General features: G+C 38.2%; 1 protein-coding gene across 19 annotated transcripts in view; it reads right to left on the reverse strand.

The window, feature by feature from the left end:
• HMBOX1 (homeobox containing 1) overlaps positions 1 to 23,067 on the reverse strand; it is a 162,862-nt gene that overhangs the window by 44,644 nt on the left and 95,151 nt on the right. For all 19 annotated transcript variants that reach the window (XM_036423538.2, XM_036423547.2, XM_036423535.2 and 16 more), the window contains exons 5-6: positions 17,004 to 17,114; positions 2,619 to 2,772 (exon numbers count right to left, since the gene is read on the reverse strand). In XM_036423538.2, coding sequence (XP_036279431.1) covers positions 2,619 to 2,772; positions 17,004 to 17,114 — 265 coding nt within the window. The remainder of the gene's footprint in view (positions 1 to 2,618; positions 2,773 to 17,003; positions 17,115 to 23,067) is intronic.

The following is a 23,067-nucleotide window of genomic DNA, read 5'->3' on the forward strand; positions in this document are numbered from 1 at the left end:
ACTGAATGCAGTAAGATAATTAAAAGATCACATACTAGGAGTAAGATCGTGACTGGCAAGATAGCAGGGAGAGAGTGTAAGAAAGTGAGGGAACAAAAGGGATGTGTGTAGATGTGTCTGGAGTGTGTGTGTGAGCTAGGAACAGTTAGATCCTGAAGGACTTTCAGGGGTTGGTGGACCAGGCAGTCTTTGACTGCAAGATCCCACTGCCACTGCAAACACGCCTGAGCAGCTGGTGCTGGCACAGGAACCACACCATCTTGAAGGACAGAACTGCTGTGACAAGGATTCTTACCTCACCACCACCCATACTGGCCTCAGATACAAACCAGGACCCTACAGCCACTCTGGACAAAGGTCTGCTACCACAGCTGCATATCCAGGGACACTGAGACTCCAGACATCCCGGACATAGGATGAGTTTCGGTGAGTTAGAGTGAATTCCCTTCCCTGCTTATCCGTGGCAGCAACATAGGGCCTGTGTGATTGGTGGCACACGAACGCGTCTCCTGCCAACACCGGGTGGGTGTGCAGCCCCATCCCCCTAGCAGGCCAGGGACTTTGATTAGCAGTGCATGCGCTGAAGGCCACACTGAACACCAGTGACTTTGATTCTCGGCCTGTGCGCACAGGGACTCTGTTTTTTGTCGTGCATGCATGGGGACCCTGATTTTCAGAGAGCGCTCAAGACCACACTAAGTGCCAGAGACTCTGATTCTCTCTTAAGTCCCAAGGACTCTGATTCCCAGGCACATACACAGGGACTCTGTTTCTCAGTGTGCACGTACAGGGACCCTGATTCTCAGTGCATGGACAAGACCTCACTGAGCATCTGTGACTCTGATCCTCAGTGCAGGTATGCGGGAACTCTGATTCTCAGCTTGTGTAGCTCCAGCCAACCATAACAGCCACACGTCTTGGCGTCTGAGCTCCTCAGTGACACTCAGGTGGTGTGATGCTCCTGCCGCACACAGCTCAGACCCCCACAACTTGGTGTTTGGACCTTCTGGTGATTGCAAAAATGGGGAGACAATGAAATAATCCCCAAAGGAAAGAAAAAGAGGAATCACCAAGAAAGAAAATAAGTAAAGTGGAGGCATGCAATATGTCAGAAAAAGAATTCAGACTAATGGTCAGACAATTCATAAAGTGGATGGATGAGAAAATCAACAATATATGCAAAATTCAGGAAGAAATCAAATGTTATATAGCTACAATCAAAAACATGATGGAAGGTTTCAATAATAGTCTAGAAGAAGCAGAGGACCGATTTAGTGAGTTAGAAGATAAGGTAGAAAAACAAGCCCACTCTGAATAGCAACTAAAGAAAAAAATTAAAAAGCAAGAGAAGAGCCTAAGTGTGCTTTGGGACAACATGAAATGAAGTAACATATATAATAGGAGTGCCAGAAGGACAAGAAGAGCAGGCATGGATGACAATATATCTGAAGAAATAATGACAGAAAACTTCCCTCATATGGGGAATAAAAAAATCACACAAGTACAGAGAGTCCAAGCAAGATGAGCCACAAAAGACTCACACTAAGACACGCCATAATTACAATGGCAAATGTTAACAACAAGAGAAAATCTTAAAGGCTGCAAGAGAGAAACAGAGAGAGTTTCCTACAAAGGATCCCCCATCAGATTAGCAAATGATTTCTCAACAAAAACACATCAATCCAGAAGGGAATGGAATGAAGAATATACAAAGTGATGCAAAGAAAAGGACTGAATACAAGAATACTCTACCCAGCAAGGCTATCAATCCAAATTGAAGGGGGAAATCAGAAGCTTCACAGACAAAAAAATAAATTAATTAAAATAAAATAAAATTAGGGAGTTTATCACTACTAAGCCAGCAATGCAAAAAATGCTAAAGGGAATTCTGTAAAAAGAAATAGAAAGGGAGGAAGGAACACAGGCATAAAAAATAGAAATGACTACAAGCAAATCCTATCAATAACCACATTAAACATAAATGGATTAAGTGCTCCAATCAAAAGACATCAAGTGACTGAATGGATAAGAAAACATGACCCATATATACACTGTCTATAAGAGACCCACTTCAGAACAAAGGTCTCATACAGACTGAAAGTGAAGGGATGGAAAAATATCTTTTGGGCAAATGGAAATGAAAAAATAGCTGGGACAGCAATACTTATATTTGACAAAATAGATCTCAAAGTGAAGACCATAACAAGAGACAAGAAAGGCCACTTCATAATTCTAAAGGAATTGATACAATGAGAGGATCCCAATGCAGGAGCACCCAAATAATCCAAATTTCTGGAAGATATCAGGGGAGAGATATGAAAATAAGACAGCAAAGAGATTTTCTAAAATATAATATATAAATCTAAATTTAAAAAATTTCTTTTAAAGTTTCTTAAGTTACTAAGGACTCTCTTAAATTATATTTATAGATCTTAACTCCAGTTTTATGAATTCTCAAAGGTGAGAACATATTTCAATAATACAACATTTATACTATTCCAAAATACTTTTAGAGATAGAACCTAAATCCGAAATCACTTGTTTGAAATGAAAATTGTCCAAATCTATCCAAAGTGTTTTTCTTTGGAAAACTGCTCATAGGAAAAGGAGATCTGTACCTTTCCATTACAGCGAGACACTCTTTTCTCCAGGTAAATCGACTACCTCGTCGTAATCTGAAGGTGCCAGATGTAGCAGAGACTGGGGGAGGCGTTTGTCTCCATTCTGGGTCTTCTATTGGAATGGGGGCTGGTCTCATACTTAGCGTAGCCCCTGAAATAAATAAGGTATTTTTTAGCAAATATCTTCTAATTTATTAAAACCAATGTGATACATATATCATGAAATCAACAGTAATAAACTTTTGCGTCTTCATTGAAACTTACAGGCTATATTAACATATTTTATTGATTTTTTTACAGAGGAGAAGAAGGGAGAGGGATGGAGAGTTAGAAACATCAATTAGAATCATTGATCAGCTGCCTTCTGCATACCCCCTACTGGGGATGTGCCCGCAACAAAGGTACATGCCCTTGATCAAAATCGAACCTGGGATCATTCAGTCCACAGGCCAACGCTCTATCCAATGAGCCAAAACAGTCAAGGCTGATATTTATATATTTTTTAGAAATAGAAATTCTTTGACCAAAATAAAAATCTAAAGAAACAAAAACTCTTTCTTAAAAAGTCATCATTAATTATTTTATGTCCTTTTTCCTCCCGGTTTGTCAGTTGTCTTTTATCTTTGTGTCATTTTATTGAAACGAAACTCAAAATCTATCTCTTTTGGAGAATAAGTATAATATTTAGCCCAGTGACAATCAGACTACCTTCCTCTGAAAAATCTCTTAAAATTCCTATTTGAAAGTTTTAATCTTTTTGAACAATTCCCATCTATGTTCAGGAATTTTCTTTACCATTCAAAGGACTTTTTTGTTATTGAGAAAATGGAGCCCTAAAAGTATATATGCAGGAAGGAGTTGAATTTAAAATAATCCTAATTTTTGTAAACTCTAAGTCACATACATATAGCATAAAAGAAAATAGGATGATATTTCATATGCTTTAGTGTACCAACGAAATCAAATCTCCATAGGTCTACTACCTGTTAATGCTAAATCCCATTTTCTGTTACTTCTGTCATATAATTAAAACACATGAAAAAAAATATTTATAATTGAAATACTATACTAATTCAGACTAACCTTTTCTCAAATAGCCTGAACTGGTGATAATGCATGTATTCATTCCTTCATTCATTTACCAAACCCTTTTTACATGGCTTGTTCTAGGCTAGAAGCAATGAATAAAACAAACCAAAAAAAGCAACATTATCCTTGACTTCATAGACTTCATTCAAAGAATATAAATGTAACTTGGTATGCTAAAATAGAATTCACTCCCTGGCTCTCCCACTGTTCTACCTTTCTTAATTTTTTTTTCAATTACAGTTTACATTCAATATTATTTTGTATTAGTTTCATATATCCATCAAAGTAGTTAGAAAATAATATACTTTATAATACCCATCTGACACCAGACATAATTATAATATTATTGACTGTAGTTCCTATTCTCCCACTATTCTTTCATTCTTTACACTGTGAAATTCATCTTCCCAAGCATAATTATGATCATATCACTCTGCTGATCAAAACCTGCAAAAAGGTTATTCCCTCTGACTATGGAATAAAATCTAAACTCAATATAGCCCTAGAAAAATAGTTTAGAACTGCTTAGAATTATGTGGAATAACAATATTGCACATATTAATAAATATGTATTTCTTTTTCCATAAATAAATCATTATTTATTATACCTTGTAATTAGTACCATAGGTAGTATTTCTACATCATCACATATTTAGATTCTCCTTAAGGGTTATAAGATCATATGCATTCTCTTATACAGATGCCCAGTCCTGATTTCCCTCTCCAAACTTGTTGCTCTTATGTCTTTCTGATTGGAGTAAATGGCATCACCATTCTTCAAATTGCTTAGCTCTAAAATCTAAGATTCATATTTGACTTCTCTATTTCTCCCACATACTATATATCCAGTCCAAAGGCAAATTCTGTCAATTTTATCTTCAAAATATATCCAGAATCAAACCAATTTGTATTACTTTTATTGCTACTACTTTAGAACAAGCCAGCATCATCTCTCTTACGCATAACTTCTTGGGATAGGTTCTAAAGATGGTCTTTCACAGTAAGTCCCACCTCCTTGTAATCATGCCCTTGATCTGGGCTGGTCCTGGGACATTTTGGCATCAGAAAATGAAAACAATTCAAGGCTGGGTCTAAGAAGCTTTTCAGTTCTTAACTAGATCTCCTTGATGCTGGCTCTTAGTGAACCAGCTGCCACCTAAGTATGATTAACCTGAGACCACAATGTTATAAAGAAGACCAAGCTAGCCAGGTAGAGTGAAAGATGCCCAGCCAACCCCGAGGTGCTCCTGCCAAATGTATCCAGGTGCCAGACATTTGAGAAGAAAAGCCATTCTAGCTACAGGACATACCATGCAGACAAATGTAGAACCCAGCTGGACAGAAATAAAGCCCTCAGCATTATTTAGTCCCAATACAAGCCAAATGGTAATGACCCTCTAAAGTGGTTCCCAAGGATCCCTGCCTCACCCTGTTGTGTAGTCCCCCCCTACCCTTGCCGTACCAGAATTAGTCTGTGATAGTATGTGATTTCCAATATTAGATTAGAGAATGCACTGTGGAATCTGTCTTGATTGCCTGTCTCTGGGAAACTAGCTGCCATGCTGTAAGGACATTCAGGGAGCCAATGGTGATGCCCATGTGGCTCTGATGTCTCTGGCCAGCAGACAGAATTAGGAACTAGGGTCTGCCAACACTCACATGCATCATCCTGAGAATACACTGTGCAGCTCCAGTGACTGTGGCCCCGGCAGACAACTCAACTACAACCTAATGAGAATGCTGAGCCACACCATCCTGGCTAAGCCATGCCTGGATTCCTGACCCACAAAAATTGTGAGACAATAAATGTTTGTTGTTTCTGGCTGCTAGTTGGTGGGGTAATTCTTCAGTTTATTTCCCCATTTTCCTTGATACACTGAGTATTATAAGTATTACTAATTATTCACATTTATAAACTTACCAGGCAAAAATTTCTCTTTAATATAGATTTTACTATTAGTAAGAACGACCATGTTTTCCTGTTTACCATAGCCATTATGCACCTTTTCTTTTGTGTTTATATCTTATGTTCTTTTTCTTTTGTTATTCAACTTATTGGTGTGTACAAAGTCATATATAGGTTGCAACTATTTCCCCCCCCAGTTTGTCATTCATCTTTTATCTTTAATAACTAGAGGCCCAATATAAGAAATTCATGCAAGGGGCTCAGCCCTCGCACCCTGGAAGGTAAGAAGATCGTCCAGATGGTCATTCTGCTGTTTGACCTAATTAGCATATTAGCTCTTTATTATATAGGATGGTATGCTTTGTGGTCCTAATTTTTATGTATTCATATCTGTCAATATGTTCATTTATGGTCAATTCACTTTGCATCATTCAGAATATTTTTATAGTTGTTTCATTTTTGTAAAAACCCTTAACTTCTTCCTGTAATGGACAAGTATGCCATCATACAATGGTTTAGAGATTCATGACTTAAAATATAGGGCAAACTATGTGTTGCCATTGTTTAAATAAAGTTTTATTTGAACACAGCCATACCGATTCAAATACACATTGTCCTTTCTTATTTTGCACTACAATGGCAGAGCTGAATAGCTGTGACAGAGACCACATAGCCTACAAAGCTTAACATATTTACTCTCTGGCCTTTTACAGGAAGAGCTTACTGCTGATCCCTGGTTTAAAAAATTCCTGGTCTACACACTGTGAAACTCTAAACTGAAATCCTTTTTTAGACAGTTCAAGAAAAAGGATTCCATGCTGCCAAGATATCTTGGCAATTAGGTCTAGGTCTAATTCAAAGTTAACAAAGGAACTATGGTGCCGGAGTAAGAAGGAACTATGGTGCCGGAGAGTTTAAAAATCTTTATTTTGGTACTTTTCTGAATGCAAACAAATTACAGTCTGACAATGGCGCTGGAATTTATCTAAGTAGACTATGTAAATTTAGTTCTACAGCCATCATAAAAGGTCCAAAATAGAGCCAAGCTGTTATCATGGTTGATCAAGGCAGAGGTAGAAACAGACTGGGTAAGGCAGTAGGTCCTCTCATCCAAGTCCTGACTCTGAAGAAGAATAGAGAGATTTGGAGCTTCAGTGGGTGGAGGACGGGGAATAGGTCAGGGAATTCCAGGTAGTGGGCCACATCTATATTTATGGCATGCTTTCTTAGGTAAGCAGAGTGAGAAATGGGTACAAATAAATCAAAGAATACAAATACTCTTAACTTATGAGATTGGAGAAAATAAGGCAACTAATAATAATGGTTCTTCCCTGGTTTTGGGGTTTATTGGTAATATAACTTAATGTTTCTTTATAATATTCAGTGTTGTCCAATGAATATTATAAAAAAGTTTAGATAAAATAAAATTGCTCAGGAAGTAAAAGAAAGAAAGAGAGAGAAGCAAGGAGGAGAAAAAAAGAAAAGTGAATAGCGGCCTGACTACTTTAAAAGTGCCCTAACTAGTTTGGCTGAGTGGCTAGCACATCAGCCTGCAGACTGAAGGGTCTTAGGTTCGATACTGGTCAAGGGCACATGCTTGGGTTACAGGCTTGATCCCCATAGGAGGCGTGCAGGAGGCAACCAGTCAATGATTCTCTTTCATCATTGATGTTTCTATCTCTCTCTCTCCATCTTACTTTCTCTCTGAAATCAATAAAAGTATATTTAAAAAAAGAAAAAAAAAAGAAATCAAGGTAATTTTTGCAAAGAAAGTAGAAATTCTGAATAATTTCAAATTTGTAAACATACTTCTTTTGAAGCAATATCATTACTTTACTTTTGGTTGAAGGCTTTTTTTCTCGGTCCCTTTTCTTTTTTCAATATAACAGCATTTAAAATAGCACAAGAAGCATTCTGGAAACACTCGAATAAACAGAATTTTGTTCCAGAAAACTTGGTTCATCTTGCTTTGGTCAAAATTGATAGAGAGCAATGAATAACTAAAAAAATTATTGACTTTGACAGAAAAATACAAAGATACTAGACTGCAGGTAGAATGCATATATAAGACTTAAAACCCATTTGAAAAAAAATATGAGTCTGTTTTTTTTCCTGAATAACCCACTTTTTCCCCTCTTTAGAGGAAGTATGTTACCTATTTTCTTTACAGAAAAAAAATTTTCACTTTATATTTGGGCTCCCATTAAGACAAAATTTTGCACATTTATATAGCAACTCTAAATCTAAGAGGGGGAAAAAACACCTCTTCCTAATTTGTGGATGGGTTTGAAACTTTTGATAAATGTTTTCTTTGTATATAATTTTCTTCTCAGGTTTATTTCTGAGTGTGCCTTCACCAATCAGCTAATAAAAGAATATCTACCAGCATGTCATCACTACTTGGCTCATAAAAGCTAGCTTCTCCATAAGTAATTTATCATCTTCTCCACGTCACACAGTCACACACGACTCCCCTGAGGCTCTGACACTCTGCAACAGTGAAGGGAGGAGGAATTACTTCTGTTTGCCAAATTTACTTCTTATGCTTGCTGCATAAGCCTCTGGCAAACTTTATTTAATTGTTCAGTTTAGAAATATGCAGAATCTGTGCCATAAGCCAAGAGGAACTCAGCAAACCCTGTCTGCTCTAGTAATGTTTAAATTAGACAAGGGAAAAGACTGTAGAGCCTAATTGAATTAAATAAAGGGGCTTTTGATGTCAACCATGCTGAACTTAATACTCACTTTTTTTTTAAAGGCATTTTCTTATAAATGTTTTCATAAGAAACAAAATGTTTTTTATCAGTTTTCATCAGACTATCTTACTAATATGCCTTGGCAGGCTTTGGGTTTTGCTGGGAAATTCTGATGGTGATTCTGTTTATTGGATGGAGCTACACTATATATGTACTGGATTGTCAGTAATAATAACCTCAATAACCATCCTCTTTTTTTCTTTTCTTGCTTAATCCACCTTAGAAACAAAGAAACACACACACACACACACACACACAAAAACAAACAAAAAAAAAAAAAAAAACACACACAGAAAAAGAACACACACACACACAAAAAAAACACCCACCAAAAACAAAATAGAAAAACACAAAACTCACTACCAACAACAAAAAGCCTTATCCAAATGGATCCAGAGTGAAGGGGCTGAAAAAGAGAACTTCAATCAAGGCATACAGAGAGAAATAATCTGAGCCCAGGAATAGAATAAACAAACATTTTTGTATGTTTGTAAATGTTTAAATATTCCTAAATGAGACAAAGTACTTTTTCATTCTGAAATTTTTAATCAGAATATATATGCAAAGGAATGGTACCATTTATATTTCTTTGGATGAGCTATCTATCCTGCCTAGAGAAAAATTTATGAAATAAAAGAAGGACCTACTAATAAAAATCACTGACATCTTTTTATTTTATTTTTATCTTTTTACCAAATAGCTTCACAAAAGTAGGTCTATACCATGTGAACATAGGTTCTCATTTTTTAAAAATATTTTAAATGCACATTAACAAAGCAAATTAATTTATTTAAAATGCTATATTCATCGTGTTATATCTTATTGTATTCCTTATAAATTTAATATTATCACATTTAAATCCAATTCCTATAAAGCCAACTTTTAAAAAATAGATATAGCTTCCACAGGATTCCAACATACCAAATTTATTTAACCAGTTCTCAACTAGGAACATATAGGCAGATTCTAATCATCTGCCTGCAGAGAAGATTCTGACATATTATAAGCAATAACTTACTAGACAGTGAATATGACATTCTTAGGTGCTAATATAATTTCAATTCATCTTATCCAAACATAATAGTAGTTTCAAAGTGTCCATAGAATAAGAAGAAATAATAACTCTTTAGCTAAAATAAAAGTTAAAGTAAGGGACTTGCCTTGTCCCATAATCACATCAAAAATACAACTAAACTACAGAACCACCATCATTGAGAACTGCCTGAAATCTAGCTGAACGGAAGCCCTACAAGTAAGGATATAAAGAAGAAACCACATCAAGATTGGTAGGAGGGATGGAGCCAAGACTGGTTGGTTCCACATGGTGGATAAACATCGGGGAAGGATATCTCAGCTGTGGAGGTCCCCTCCGAGGAGCGAGGGGTCCCAGCCCCACTGGTGGCTCCCCAGCTCAGGTTTCCAGTGCTGGGAAGAGAACTCCCCATAACTTCTGGCTGTAAAAACCAAAGGGTATTGTGGCTGAGTGACAGGGAGGCTGCTGGAGTCCCAGGCAGTTCCAATTATAGGGCCCATGGACGGACTTACCCAGACTTACTTCTTTGGAGTTCTAGCTCTGGGACAGCAGCTCAATAACTGCAAGGGACACACTGGGAGGAACTGAAGTGTCTAGCATCAGAGAAAAAGCTGGAGGGGCAACTTTCTCCCAGAAAGAAGTGCTGGCAGAGCCTCTGTTCCTTTTCTGAGCTTCCCCCATCCCCACCCATAGAGCCAGTAGGCAGGCACCATATTTGAGCCTCCACCACTGTTTGCCCCACCCAAGTGATTCCAATACCCCACTCCACCAACTATCCTGCCCACCCAAGCTGTTTCCAGTGACTTTCCCAAATAGTTGGCCTGTCTTGGCTCATGCCTCAAATTTTTATTAAATTTCTCACATAAGCAGCATCTGGTGTTAGTGGGCTCTGCACTTCTTGCTAAGTGGCCCCAGGCCAGGCACTAGTAGCAGCTGGCCATGGTTCACAGCTTGACCTCTCCTGGGCACCTCCAAGCCCAGCACGAATAGCAGCCATCTGCAGATAGCTTTGTAACTCATGCTGGATAGCCCAGGTAGAACCAGGACTGCCTGGCTGACCTTGGCCTGCACCTTCTGGGAAGCCCTAGAGCTATCACACCCTGTAGACAGCTTCAGACCATGTCAAAGCACCATTCAACCACTTCCACAAATGACACACTCAAGGGGAGAACTCAGCATCACCAGAGAACCACAGAAGTCAGTCCTGGTCTGTGGGGTGTCCCCTGTACAGCTGCTTGTTCACAGTAGTCAAAGCCAATGGGCCTTGGGGTGAATTCCTCCAACGGACATGCCAAGAGCAATCAAAGCATAACTACAACACAAGGGTGTACACACCCTACATGGGAAGGGAGGGTTGGGTGGGGGTATGGATGCACAGCTCAGGTGAATGGGGAAGCTGTGCCACTGGACTCTACAGGACACCTACTATATTAGGCCACTCTACCAAGTCCAAGAGACATAGTAACTCTACCTAATACAATGAAACAAACACAGGGAGGCTGCCAAAATGAGGGGACAAAGAAACATGTCCCAAATGAGAGAACAGAACAAAACTCCAGAAAAAGAATTAAACTAAATGGAGATAAGGTATTTACTGCAGTATAAAAAACACTGGTTATAAGTATGCTCAATGAACGTAGGGTAAGAGTAGATGAACTTAGAACCTCAGTAGTATACAAAAGGACATAGAAACCATAAAAAAGAACCAGTCAGAAGTGAAGGATACACTAACTATAATGAATAATTTACACCCGTGGCCAGCATTGCTCAGTTGGTTGGACATCATCGTCACTGAGAAGTTAAGTTGCCTATTTGATTCCAGTTAGGGCATATGCCCAAGTTGTGGGCTCAATCCTTGGTAGGTGGCATGTAGGAGGCAGCAGATCAATGTTTCACTCTCATATCAATGTTTCTCTTTCTCTCCCTCTCCCTTCCTCTCTCTCTAAAAATAAGAAAAAAATATATATTTAAAAAGAATAATTTACAGGGAACCAATAGTAGAGTAGCTGAAGCTGAGAACCAAAACAGCGATTTGTAATGTAAGGAAGCAAAAAACGCCTATTCAGAACAGCACAACCAACCTCTTGCGCCCCCCCCCCCCACACCCCCCAAAAAAAAGAGAAAAAGGAAAAAAATCCACAATTCCCCAAAGTGAAGATAATGTAAGGAGCCTCTGGGACAACTTCAAGCATACCAATATTTGTATCATGGGGGGTAGAAGAGAGAGAGCAAGAAACTGAAAACCTATTTTAAAAAATGATGATGGAAAACTTTTCTAACCTGGTAAAGAAAATAGACATAGAAGTTCAAGAAGTGCAGAGAGCCCCAAACAAGATAAACCCAAAGAGGCCCACACCAAGACACAAGTAAAATACAAAAGGTTAAAGACAAAGAATCTTAAAAGCACTCCCATTAGGCTGTCAGCTGATTTCTCAACAGAAACTTTACAGACCAGAAGGGATTGACAAGAAATATTCATAGTGATGAAAAGCAAGTACCTAAAAAAGACTATCATTTAGAATTAAAGGACAAATAAAGAGCTTCACAGACAAGAAAGAGCTAAAGGAGTCATCACCACCTAGTTGGTATTAACTGAAATGTTAAAGGGGAGAAGAAGTGAAGAAGATAAAAAATATGCATGATGAAATGGCAATAAATAAAAAATATGAATGATAAAATGGCAATTGAATCTAAAAAACAAAATAAATAAACAAGGAGAACAGAAACAGACTCAGAGATACAGAGAACATTTTGATGGTTGCCAGATAGGAGTGGGTTAGGTGAAAAGGTGAAGGGATTAAGAAATACAAATAGGCAGTAACAGAATAGTCATAGGGATGTAAAGCACAGCATAGGGAACACAGTCAAAAATCCTATATAATGAAAGGCTAATTAGATTGAATGGCAGAACCACCAAACAATCAGTCGCTATGACGTGCGCTGACCAGGAGGGGATGCAAGTGGAACATGGTGGGCATTGGCAGCAGAGCATGGAACATGATGGGCAGTGGGATGGTGGAGCAGGTGAGTGGGGGCGCCAGTCCAGGGCGGGGCACTGTCATGGTCATTGGGGTGAGCCTCTGGTGGTTACTGAAAATTCTTTGCTCCCACACACCACGGTCCACCCAGTGCTCCCACCTGCTGCTGGCGACAGCCCTGATCACCCCTAAGGGCTTTTCCACTTCCTCCTGCTCCTGAGGGGCGATTGGGGCTGGCAGCCACCATTCGCTCGCACCCGCTGCTGGTGTCAGCCCAGTTACTCTGTGCCATCAACGGATGCGAGCAAGGCTAGCGCTGACAGCTCATGGTAGTGGCAGTGAGAGTGGGGCTGCCAGCAGACAGAAGACTGGGGGCCACAGCAGGAGGGGCCGGGTGAGAGAACAGAGGATGGGCCAAGACCTGCCCCTGTGCCCACCACAGCCTCTCTGCCCACAGTTTCTTCAAGGTGCACAAATTCACTGGACCCCTAGTATTATGATAACTATGTATGGTGTCAAATGGGTACGAGATATATTGGATGATCACTTGGTAAGTTATATAATGTCTAATCACTGCAGTATATACCTGAAATTAACATCATATTGTATGTCAACTGTAATTGAACAAAAAATAAAACTGCACTTATCTAGAAAAGAATTCCATAGCATATTAGCTTTTATAATAAAGACTGAAATACAAATAAAACCTTTAAAATTAAATTTTAATTGCTATCATCCAATTGGTTTATGCAATGAAAACCAACTGCAACTAGCCTTAGTTCCAATTTTCTCCAATTTCCTGCTGATGGGTGAACCTAGCTCTGGTTCAAACATAGACTGAAATAAGAACTAAGATTAAAAATAAAACATAATTTTCAGAAGAACACAATATCCACCTCAGTGCTAAAATATGAATTCCAACAACAGTATTCTTCAGTGGGAAGTGGTATCAGATCAACAGCAAAAATGTTGTACCTTGGTCTCCCCTTCCTGTTTTTAATGAATTTGTTTTCCTGATATCCAAGTTCCTGCTTGGGACTGGAGCCCAGCCCTGAATCTTAGTGTGGAAATTTAGCACTACCAACTGTGATAAGATTATACATTAGGCATTGTTCTAAGTGCCAAATACAACTGACAAAAATCTCTTCTCTTATAAGGAGGCCGACTACCTGACACAAATGACTAGTATTTGTCCTCCAAATTCTTTATTTTGGAACATCCTGACAATTTCTGGTGTGTCCTGGTAACCAATTTCTGCAATGTGACCAGGTCATGAAACCCCAAAGCACAGTTCCTTATTTACTTAGCTGAACCCTTGCCACCAGCCGGCCTAAGCTGCTCTATTAATTAAACAGACAAGTGCCAAGTTCTGTCTCTCTTCATGTGATTTGCTCTGCTGTGAATTATGGGAGAAGTGCTATCTTTGGAAAGATTGCTGTAAGCTGAGATTGAAGTGCTGCTGTGGTGATCTATACGGTAGACACTAGTCCCTGGGGCTATTCAACACTTGAAATGTGGCTGATTGGTCATAGGTGCTTTAAGTGTAATACATATATTGTATTTCAAAGAATCAGTACAAAGAAAAAAAAAGATTAAATGCTGAATAACATACATTTCTTAAATAAAATATATTAAGTTTAGCTATTTCTTCTCACCTTTTAAAATGTGGTTATTAGATAATTTAAAATTGCACGTCATTTGCATTATATTTCTACTGAAATGTGCTAATTTAGAACATTTAACTAATGACATAACAAGAGACATTATTTTGAGAGGTTTGTTGTGTCTAGAAATCATTAGAAAAATATTTAAAAATGAAATTCTTTTGCAGAAAAACTGCCAGCTAATAAATGCTGAAGGAATGTTAGACTACCACCAATCTGCTATCCCCATTGGAGCAACTGATTCAGAGGAGCATCATCAAAGAATGCTAAGACTAGTGGCAAATAGTCGAAGAGGAGAGTCATCCAGTGGCAAGATTACACCCTATAGATTATTTATAAACTGTAACAAGACCTGGTGATCACTACTTTTAACAAATGATCAAACTTAGCATACAAATAATGCTACAACCTGCCAGTATACACCTCTGGCAGATTGTAGTAAATTGAGGTAAACATTACTTAAAAAGCATTTTGCCCCAATGTTTTATTGTGAAAATTTTCAAACATACAGCACAATATTAGAATTCATGGCAAAAATCTGTACTCATACCATCTAGTATTTTACAACACAGTGCGTACTAACTTTATCACATTTATCATCTTCCTATCCATTTGACTTTGATGCATTTCAAAGTAAATTGCAGACATTAACGCATGTCCTCCCTAAATAATCTATGAAGTATTCTTGCCAAAAATGTTTAACCTAATCTAATCAAGCCTCTAATCCTAAATTCCAATTTATAGGAAATACTTAGAGGGATTAATTCATTGACAATAAGAGAAAACTAAAAATCCAGAATACAAAACATTATAATATTAAATGATTTAAAAAGTTTGTCATGAAAAGATAGAGTGACTAGATTTTAAGAGTCTTAAAAAACATAACAAATTCCAACTTATCAACCTAAATCAGATACTATTCAATTTTTAAAAAGCTACCAAAGACATTCTTATAACATTTAGAGAAATGTAAATATGGATTGGATATTAGATGATATTAAGGACTTATTGTTGGGGAGCATAAGAAACTTGGTTGGAAAGTTGTAAGGAGGATATTCTGAGAAAAGGGAATTGTGTGAAAGGCACCTGCCCTGTTTATCGGAAATCCGACTTAGGGGAGACTTGGGGAGTGTGGAAGGCAGCATCCCTCATTATTCCCTTACCTTTCCAAACGAGTCTGAGCATGAGGTGTTTACTGGAGTCTTTATGCTTAATCCCTGGATGTCCTTGCCTAGAGGACAATGTAAACACACGTGTCCTCCCAAGATTACTCACCCTACTGATTGTATCTAAAGATAAAAATTCCAATAAAAGCCTAAAGAGGTATGCAATCGAGGCTGCCTGGCTTCTTCCGCTGGGCTGTCCCTTAGCCCTCTCCCCCACAGTCAAACTGTGTCAGAGTAGTCTGTTCATCTGTCGTTCAGGGGCTGCTGATCAGCCCCAGCAAATTATTATTAATTTTCTTAGATGTGATCATAGGAACTGTGTTATATAAGCAATTACATTTTTTTTTATTTTGGAGATGAATGCTAAAGAGTGTGTATGCATGCACACATACATATATGTAAGTTTTTAGTTAATTTATTTTATAGGAATAAAGCAAATGTAGCAAAATGTTAATAATTACTGTATCTAAGAAGAGGGTGAACAGATATTCACTGTGTTCATCTTTCAACTTTTCTGTACATTGAAACATTTCAAAATAGAAACTGGGTGTCAGGTAGATAAAAAATTCAGTGCAGAGAGGTTAATATGGTCTCTTCTGTTTTGGCCTGCCTGAGCTTTTCAGGTCAAGAATGTGATCTCTGAAAAATATCTTACCACAGCCACAGAAAAATAAGTCTCTTTAACATTCTTTATTTCTGCCTCAGGACCAATGCTATTATTAGGTAAGAGTCTTCGATATGCAATATTACAACTGGTAATTCAGTCTGTAAGCAAAGGCTTTAATGTTGTAATATTACAGAAGACAATTCAATCACAAGGTCAACTTGAAGATTGGGCTCACTGCCATCAGTCTGTGTAGTCTGAGACAGTCTGTCATACAACTTTAGGTTTTACTTCATATACCACTTGTTTTTTTTTTTAAATTAAAGATGTATTTTCCTTTTTTAAAAAAATATATTTTATTGATTTTGTACAGAGAGGAAGGGAGAGAGAGAGGGAAAGAGAGAGAGAGAGAGAGTTAGAAACATTGATGAAAGAGCGTCATCTATCAGCTGCCTCTTGCACACCCGCTACTGGGGATATGCCCACAACCAAGGTACATGCCCTTGACCGGAATCGAACCCGGGACCCCTCAGTCCCCAAGCCGACGCTCTATCCATTGAGCCAAACTGGTCTCGGCCATATACCACTTGTTAAGAGTATCCTGTACTAGAATTTGCCTATCCCTGGCAACCTCAGACACAAAGGTTTCTGTGATCTTTTTCCTTAAAATTTTATTCTACTTTCCAACCTATTGCTGCTCCCAAAGTCATCTGGACAGCTTCCCCCTAAGTCCAAAGACACACTTACCACCCAGGTAATTAGAATTAAAAATAGAAAACCACTAGCAGAGATCATTGGATAAGGAATAGCATGGAGTAAGTGAAAGTATGTTGATACTACTAAAACAAGATTAAAAAAAACACACAAAAAACTAGACATGGAATCTTATGTGTACCTATAGTTGAGCAAAAGAAAATAGCCCACTGACAACCATGACTTTTCCTTCAAACTCTGGTTAGAAATATCAAAAAAACTGGAAACAAACCTTAGATGATAATAGACACTAAATTAAAAATTGGTACAATAGGGCTTAGGTTTTGCAGTTAAGAGTGTTCTTTGGGTTAAAAGTAAAACAGTAAAGTCTGAAACTACCATGGTGAATACAAGGCAGCACATGGATTCAATAAAGCAATTAATTACATATGTCTCATTTCATATACAATGAGAAAAAGGAAATTATATTTACCAGGGTTTGTCTTCTCAAGTTGATACCATCGGTAAAATGCCCTTTTCTTCTGCTCACTCAGGTCTGATCCCTGCTGCAACAGCCAGTGAGAGATCCGGCTCTGACTGATGCCTATGTAGAAAGAGAAACAGCTGTTGCAAGTAATGAAGTAGCAGGGAACTTAAGGGGGGTTCTCTTGGTTCTATTAATAGGTTTTTTTATTCTCTTTTTTATAAGAAAGCTGCAACTTGAACAACTCTTATATTGGGCTTCTTGGTAAAAGCTGGCTAAATGTGTAGGGTATACTCAGAATTACCTACTATAGGTCAGCATTTTATTAACCAAGATTTGAAAGTGGTCTCTAAAATTAATCTCTTAACCTGGTCGATAAATATGAGATTCTGAGATTCCTAAGTAATAGTTATTTATCAGAAATTGATTAGATTTGTGCTCCTCCAACCACCACCACCTCCACCCCAATCCTGGTTTAGAATATTAGAACTTTTAATAGATATTGAGAAGAAAAAAAAAAAAAATCAAGCTAGAAAGTTTTGCTACTAATTACTGATATTGATAAAAGAGTTAGGGGCTGGGAAAAAAGAGGTAATTGAAAATACTCTCTTCAATAAAGTTTCTGGCTTATTTGTTAATTCATTTAGGCATTTCAGATTCGTTACCATTAGTACAGATAACTAAGAATTGGAAGACTTCTAGACTTCTGCTGCAATATGACCTCTTAAGAAATCTCAAGTGATAAAGACAGTCTTCAAACACAGACTTTTCAAAAAACTGAACAGAATATAAAGCAGTAGTTTTCAGCTATAAGTAAGAAGCTCTTGACAGCAATTAATTAGAAATGGGGAAAACTTCCACATGTGAAAGTAAAAAGCATGCCTAAAACTGACTTGTATGAGAATCACTTGCTCCTTCTGCACATTATAGCTATTCCAAAAATGAATAATTTAACATACATCTGGCAAAGCAAAGAATAATAGGAAAGATGAAACTGTCTTAGATGTCCATAAGGCACTTTCTAAAGGACCAGTCAGCTATCAGAGAGGGTTAACAGTATCGTAACTCTCCCAAGGAATTACTTATGGTAACTGGATAGTACTGAATACCACCTGTGACAACCTGTTTAAAGCTATAATGCACAACAGGAAGAGTGGTTATCATGAAGTAATCACACACCCTAACATGAGAAGAAAGTGATTATATTGAACTCATTAAAAGCAAGCCCCTAGAGCACATGTGTCAAACACAAGGCCCACGGGCCAAATCCGTCCCGCCAGGCCTTGCAATGTGGCCCGCACCTCGCTGTCATCACTGCACTCCGCTGCGTTTCCATCACAATGACAGTTTATGACTGTTCAGTAAACCATTCGACCCACGATTTAGGCTGGATTTTAGATTTTGGCCCCTTCTCTGATTGAGTTCGACACCCCTACCCTAGAGTTTCATACTTAAAAAAAAAAACAAAAAAAACAAAAACAAAACAAAACTATGTTAGAAGAAAACTTACGGATATGGGGGAGGGAAGTTTTGTTAAAAGACAAGTTGGGCTGTGAAGCAAGGTTCTCTGATTGGAACCACCTTTCATTTCAAAAGGGTGAAATTCAGTTTCCCAAAACCTAGGTGATTACATTCTCAAATAATTTACACAACGGTTTTCCAATGGATTGACGATCTATGTGAAGCAGGTGCTGGCAGCTAGCACTCCATGCTTGTTCAAAGAATGCAAATTATTTAACGTTGGCTGTCTTTAGCAATGCCTTTATCACAAATCCAGGTTCAGATATTACGTTATTTTTAAACAAGAGTGAAGAAAACAGTTTTCCACCAGGCAATCAAAACTGATTTTCATGTCAACAAAATAAAACCTTTTTATGTGGATTCTTCACATCAGTACCATACTACTCAAAACAAAGAGAATTTGAGGAAAAATTTTAAAGAAAAAATAGACTATATCAGTTCTGTTACTTTCAGTATTGGATCTCTCTCAGTCAGATGGTACAGAACAAACACTGAGCCCACTAGATTTTAGTGCTGTCCAGGTAGTAAAGGAAAAGGGCAAAAGCCCATCAAAAGATTAGTTAAATTATGGTATACTCACATGATAAAAGACTGGGCAGACTTTTAAAAGTAATGATCTACATCAGTCACCAAAACAAACAATAACCAAGAAACAAAACAAACAACCCCCCCAAAAAAACAACAAAAACAAACAAACAAACAACAACAATAACCCATCAATACCAAGTTTTGGCAAGGACACAGAGTATATGGAACTCTCTTACTGCTGGCAGGAGGGCAAAATGTCAGGATCATTTGGGAAACAATGAGGCAGTATCTACTAAAGTTGAACATATGCATACCATATGACTAGCAGTTTCTTTTTTTCCTCAACCGGGTGTATTTTTTTCATTGATTTTATTTTTTTAGAGAGTGTAAGGGAGGGGGAGAGACAGAGAGAGACATTAACTGGTTGCCTCCTCCATGTGCCCCAACCAGGGCCAGGGGTCAAGCCTGCAACTGAGGGATGTACCTCTGACTTAAATTGAACTTGCAACCCTTCAGGCAGTGGACTGATGCTCTAATCACTGAAGAAACCAGCTAGGGTTTTTTCCTCTTTTTTAAAATTGATTTTAGATTTGTTTCTTCCTGCACACATCCCAACTGGGGACTGAACCCAAAATTTGGGTATGTGCCCTGACCAGGAATCAAACTCACCACCTTTTGAGGTATGGGATGATGATCCAACCAACTGAGCCATACTGGCTAGGGCAACCTAGCAGTTTCTTTCCTCAGTATATAGCACACAGAAATGTGTACATGCTCAATAGCAATGTGTTCAAAAGACACGTACAAAAAGGCTCAAAGTTCCCCAATTTGAACCAACTCAAAGAGCCATCAAAAGGAAAATGCATAATTGTGGTACTTATGCATTCTACTATAGACTACATGGATAAATTCCACAAAAACAATGTCATCCAAAACCATCAGACACACATAAAAAAGCTAGACACAGCTATATGATTCAACTTATATAAAACTAAGAGACACAATCTCTATATATATAAAACTCTAATATGCAAATAGACTGAACAGGGGAATCAAACAACCAAACAACTGGTTGCTATGACATGTGCTGACCATCAGCGGGCGTGCACAGAACATGGTAGGTGTCAGCCGCAGCAAGATGGTGGAACAGGTGAGCTGGAGCACCAGTCTAAGGCAGGGTGCTGGTCTCTGTCACAGGGGCAAGCCTCTGGTGGTTACTGAAAATTCTTTGCTCCAGCACTCACAACTGCTGCCAGTGCTGGTCCCATAGCCGTTGCTCGCACGCACCTGCTGCCAGTGCCTGGCACCGGTCCGATAGTTCAGTGTCATCATCGGGAGTGAGTAGCAGCTGCCGGCCCCAATTACCTCCGAGGGCTGCTCCTGAGGGGTGATCAGGGCTGCAGCTGCTGCTCACACCTGCTGCTGGCACCAGCCCTAATCACTCCATGCTATTAGTGGGTGGGAGGGGGGCTAGCACCATCAGTGTGTGAGAGCAGCGGTGGCGGGAGTGGGGCTGCCAGCAGATAGGGGACCAGGGATTGGGGGTGCCTCGGTGGGAGGGACCAGGCAAGAGCATGAAGAATGGGCTGAGACCAGCCCCTGTGCCTACCGCAGCCTCGAAGCCCACAGTTCCTTTCAAGGTGCATGAATTCATGCACTGGGCCCCTAGTTATCCAAATAAATGGCTACCTATAACTAGGAGGAAGCAGGTTCATTACTGGGACATAGTGTGAGGAAAACTTATATAGTGATCAGCACTATTCTTGATCTGGATCTGGATGGTGGTAATATGCATGTCTTCACTTTATAAAAGTCACTAAGCTAGACACTTTTCTCTGTATATATTTCAATTTAAACAGGATTCCCAACAAAAGATTTTAAAATTCTATGCAGTATTTAGAAAATAAAGTGAATATGTATCAAGACGCCCATGATATAAATAAAAAAGTATATAGTTTTATAAATATATCTATATTTACATAATATTCTTTCTGTCTTGTACAGTAATGAAAACTTATATATATATAGCCAAAAATAGAGTGGTACACTTCCTACACGGTAAACCTCTATATTGCGTTTTTTTTGTTTTTCTTTTTAAATATACTTTTATTGATTTTTTACAGAGAGGAAGAGAGAGGGATAGAGAGTTAGAAACATCGGTGAGAGAGGATCATCAATCAGGTGCCTCTTGCACACCCCCTACTGGGGATGTACCCGCAACCAAGGTATATGCCCTTGACTGGAATCGAACCTAGGACCTTTCAGTCTGCAGGCTGATGCTCTATCCACTGAGCCAAACTGGTTTCGGCTCTATAGTGCATTTTTAATCATTCTACAAATTTGTATTAATTATTTTATATTTAGGCTTCCCTTACAAACCAGCTCACTTTAGTGGTTATTTTATAAATACTGCAATTAAGTTAAACAACAAAGCACCAAAAAAAAAGTTAATTTCAGCCTTTCCTCAGCAGTTCCACTCTGAGGTAAACAATGTTATCTGTTAATATATGTTGCTGCATGATTTTCCCTGTGCATAATTATTAATTTAATAAAACAAATGAAGAGAAAGTAATAAAGAATATCCCTCTGTCTAGTCTTTTGTGTGTGAGGAAATAAAAAAGAACTTCACTGTAAATGTAACCTGTTCTCATATAATAAATACAGAAAATGAAGTAATAAAGCAGGTAGTTTTTCTAGTAGTGTTATAAAAATTAAATATGTACAACATATTTTTCCAATTATTTTTCTTGGTTAGCAGCTTACTGATAGGTCAGGTTCTCTAACTCATCCTTTTGGGGCTCCTCTGTGCCTTTGGAACGTGGGGTGAGCTTGGTGTCAAAAAAGGCCTTGCAGCTTCTCTTTACGATCAGTTTCTGTGTTTCTCCTTAGGAAAAATGTTTCCCAAACTCTCCTCTTACTTCCCACTCCTGAAAAAAATATTCTCCTTAAGTTTTAACTCCTCACAAAGCCTCTTTTCTAACCTTTCACAAGCAGAAGAAAAATTTACATATAACCTTTATACACTGAGACTGAAACTAACCTCTGATTAATTTATTTCCAATAAGAAATTGATCACATTGCACTTAAAGGCCAAAAAAGCCTTTTGCCAGCCTTATTCAGATTCTTTTCTGAGCTTCAGCTCTATCGGGCTTCTTCTAGTTCCTCAAATGCCATGCTCCCTTCCACTAGAGGGCTCTCCACCACTACCCATTCTTGTCAAAGTCTAATAGTACACATTAAAACGTATCTTCTTCCTTCCACTTCCTGTGGAATGTGACACTACTTACTGACCATTCACATCATCTTCATCCTTGGAATGCTGGGTACAACTCTCCAATACAATTTAAGGAATTATTTGCTAGCTCCTTACATGTTAAGTGTTCTTAGGTTTATATCTTTAAGCATCTTCTCTCTATACACCCTTTCTTGGTCATCTCAATTATCAATAATCATGATTTAAAATATTATCTAAATGTCAGAGCACCAGACCAGTTTTTGAAACCATTTGCTAGTTAACTTCGTGAGAATTTTCCACAAGTCTTTAACACCGTAAACTTAACTCATTATCCTCTTCCTTTTAATCTGCTCTTCTTCCAGTGTCCCACATCTCAATTTTATATTCTACTCTACTCTTTCCCCCCAATTCTTAAATGCTTACTATAAATCTAAAGTTTCCCTTCCTAAAATTCTCTTCATATTTTCTCCAATTCTCATTCCTGCAACTTGTAATCTCAGTCTCTTTTGTTTGGACAATTGGAACCATTTAAGATCCAAAATTCTCTTGATAAGATCCTTTTTAATTGGAAGATCATTTTACAGTTGAAAAAGTGAAAGGTGCTTCTTCAAGCAATTTTCTACTTGAGAAATGCAGCCATCTCTACAGTTTTCCTCCCACAATTGCTAAGTTAAAACACAGGCATGCCTTCGCCACAAAAATAACTTACAAACCCTTCTCTTATTCTCTAAAGTAAAGGTATTCTTGTTTATTTGATGTGAATCCTTCCAGACTCTTTCCTATGCATTT

The sequence above is a fragment of the Pipistrellus kuhlii genome, unplaced genomic scaffold (genome assembly GCF_014108245.1).
Source record: "Pipistrellus kuhlii isolate mPipKuh1 unplaced genomic scaffold, mPipKuh1.p scaffold_m20_p_8, whole genome shotgun sequence".
In the NCBI taxonomy this organism is placed as follows: Eukaryota; Metazoa; Chordata; class Mammalia; order Chiroptera; family Vespertilionidae; genus Pipistrellus; species Pipistrellus kuhlii.